The 2,782-nt window shown below is 41.8% G+C and overlaps 1 protein-coding gene across 1 annotated transcript; it reads right to left on the bottom strand.

The window, feature by feature from the left end:
• Positions 1-608: 608 nt before the first annotated feature.
• On the bottom strand, positions 609-2,060 carry LOC108605965 (exopolyphosphatase PRUNE1). The gene is made up of 2 exons (XM_017995785.1): positions 1,893-2,060; positions 609-1,835 (listed from the first exon to the last, which is right to left on the bottom strand). Exons 1-2 carry the CDS (start codon positions 1,980-1,982, stop codon positions 681-683), a joined length of 1,245 nt encoding a protein of 414 aa, XP_017851274.1. The 5' UTR covers positions 1,983-2,060; the 3' UTR covers positions 609-680.
• Positions 2,061-2,782: the final 722 nt, after the last annotated feature.

Below are 2,782 nucleotides of genomic sequence, written 5' to 3'. Positions count from 1 at the left end.
TTTGCTTCAATAAATAATATTATATAATTTATTGTGTTTTTTAAGATTTAGATTTAAATTCTGCTACAGCTATGAATATCTTATGCTTATTTCAATTAATGCTTTATATACATTTATGTCTTACAAGGAGACACCACGACGTTGGTCCAGCATAGCACGCATCTGATCCGTTGCGGACATCTTATTGTTTGGCGCGCTCATTGTGTGCAGCCTGTTATTTGTTTTTAACAATTTACAATAAATCTACTAGCCTTTTGCTGCAACTGTCAATATTTATAATATATTAATAAATAATATTTACAGTTCAAACTATTATTTTGCTTATATTAAATTTATGTTTATTTTTAAAGAAAGTTTTCTTGCTTTTTTTGCTCATCAAATATAATTTACACATTTTGTTGCATTTATTTTGAAGTGCTGGGCATTTGTTGTACATTTATTTATGAATTATGCTACATTGCTTTTAAATATATGTGGCAGTTAATATGCGTTTAATAATACATTAGCATATTATTGATTTATGCGTCAATGGTTACAGTAAATTTCTATTTGCAAATAACTAAAAAATATAAAATAACGCTGAATTGAAATGTATGCAGCTGCAGCTGAGATAAATTGTTAATAAATTGCAATAAAAATTGCGCGCAAGCAATTTCTATTTATTAAAGTTAACGCTAGAATTACAACGATTGACTGGCCTGGGTGGGGCAATTGTCCTCGGCGACCCAATTGTAGGTAATGCGCTGCATCAGATGCAACATGTCGCAGTATTGAATGTGCCACACATTGACGAAGAAGTAGGCGCCATGCATAAAGTCCAGACCGCGATAGGGCTCCAGGCCCAGTATGGGATCCATGGAGGAGTTCAGATTGATAATCAAATGATCGAAGAAGCGACGATCTTCGATGTTGCGCAGCGCATCGAGTGGAATGAGTCCAAGTTCCTTGATAACCAAATCACCTTTGGCCTGTATCGAATTGCCAAGCAGCAGAATGAAATCGCAGTTATGCTCAGCTGCGAATTGCTGCAGCGCCAGCTGCGCAAACTCAAAGCTAATGAAGCGCGTCACGGCCATGGGAAAACAGCACTGAGCAATGCGCACCAGGTGGCTGCCATTGTTGGCGCGCAGCAGCTTAAACTCGCGGCGCAGCACCTGCGGCAAGGTCAGATCATTCAGATCGAACATGGCCGTGGCCAGCGTTTCATACAACATGGTGCGCTGCAGCGGCTGCAGCTCGCCCAGCTGCTTCTCCAGAAACAGCAGCAACTGATAGTCGCGCACCAGCGGCAGCTCCTCGGGCGCATGCTGCGCATAGTTGCAGTTCTGCAGCAGCAGCGCCGCATGCAGCAGCTCAAAGATGCGCTGGCAGCGCACATTGGCATAATTGTAGACGGTGCTGTCGTAGCGTTCGGTGATCAGAGCGGCGCAGCTGCGCATCGGATGCATAATGCGCTGGCAGTAAATGGGCAGGCGCGCGGCCTCACATTGATACGGGCGATAGTCGTAAACCTCCTCGGTGCAGTAGTGAAAGGGACTGACATGATGATTCACCAGAATGAAGCGACAGCGCAGCAGCAGCTCCTCGGGCACATCGTCGCGAAAGACCAAATGGCGCTCTGGCGTTATCTGCTGCTTGTCCAGCAGAAAGCGCACCTCGGTCTTTGTGGCATAATCACGACGCAGCATATTCAGCACTGGCATAAAATGATGCTGCAGATTGCCGGGATTGCGAAAACGCAAATAGGCAATGGCCAGTGTGCTGACCACCGAGTCCAGATCGCAGCTCTCATGCGATAGCGCAATGTACATCAGCTCAGGTCCGCCAGTTGGACGCTGTAACCTTCAACTGTGTAGCATGGGGCTAGGCTAGCAATTTATTTGCACACTCACCCATTGTGTCAAGCGCTGCGAATTGACCAAGAAATTCATAAAATCCACGTTCCATTGCTCGCAGCTGCGTTGCACATTCGGATTTTCCATTTTTCGCTCACACAATTTTCCACACACACTTGACAAAATTAACGCCGCTGACAGCTGTTCAAGTGTGAGTTACACTAAAATGTGCGCTGCGATAACAAAAAGCACAGCATGCTAAGCATTACTATCGATAACGATAGCTCGTGCTGCGCAGCGTTGCCAATTTGGCCGCCAGCTGTGGCGTTTCTGAAAAGCCGAACGCGGCTATCATAAAAAGTTCTAGCAAACTGAAGATGACACTAGCGATATCGTTTGCAATAGCACAACTATCGCTGGTTTTACGCTATCAACATGTCATCGATCAATTGTTTGCCAGCTCTAATTTTGTTAAGCAGCTCATTGTTGCCAAATTAGGCGTAAGAATAAACTTAACACGACTTAAACTTACTTTTAACTATCGATAACTAACTATCGATAAAATAACAAGCTACTAATTTGTTAACACTTACACTTTAATTGCTTACTATATTTACTTTAAGCTATTTGCAATATTTTTTAGCGCTTTCATTTTTAGTTTTTTTGTTTTAGCTATTTAATTTGCTAGATCTAGCTTGAAATTAGCTAAGCTGTCAACAGTGCGTACAGCTTGATCTAGCTTTGTTTTTGAAAAGGCCAAAATCTAGCCAAGAATGCTGAAGCTAAGCCAGCAAGCTAAACTAATCTGTTTTGAATACGCAGCTAACATATTTTTAGCCATAAAATGATAAATGAAAAATAACTAATCAAAGACAAAAATGGAAGAATATTTAAATATTTCGATTAATTCAATAAACATACAATCGAAGTACTTCTTGTTTAGTTAT

The sequence above is a fragment of the Drosophila busckii genome, chromosome X (genome assembly GCF_011750605.1).
Source record: "Drosophila busckii strain San Diego stock center, stock number 13000-0081.31 chromosome X, ASM1175060v1, whole genome shotgun sequence".
In the NCBI taxonomy this organism is placed as follows: domain Eukaryota; kingdom Metazoa; phylum Arthropoda; class Insecta; order Diptera; family Drosophilidae; genus Drosophila; species Drosophila busckii.
This window is presented reverse-complemented; position numbering and strand designations above follow the sequence as displayed.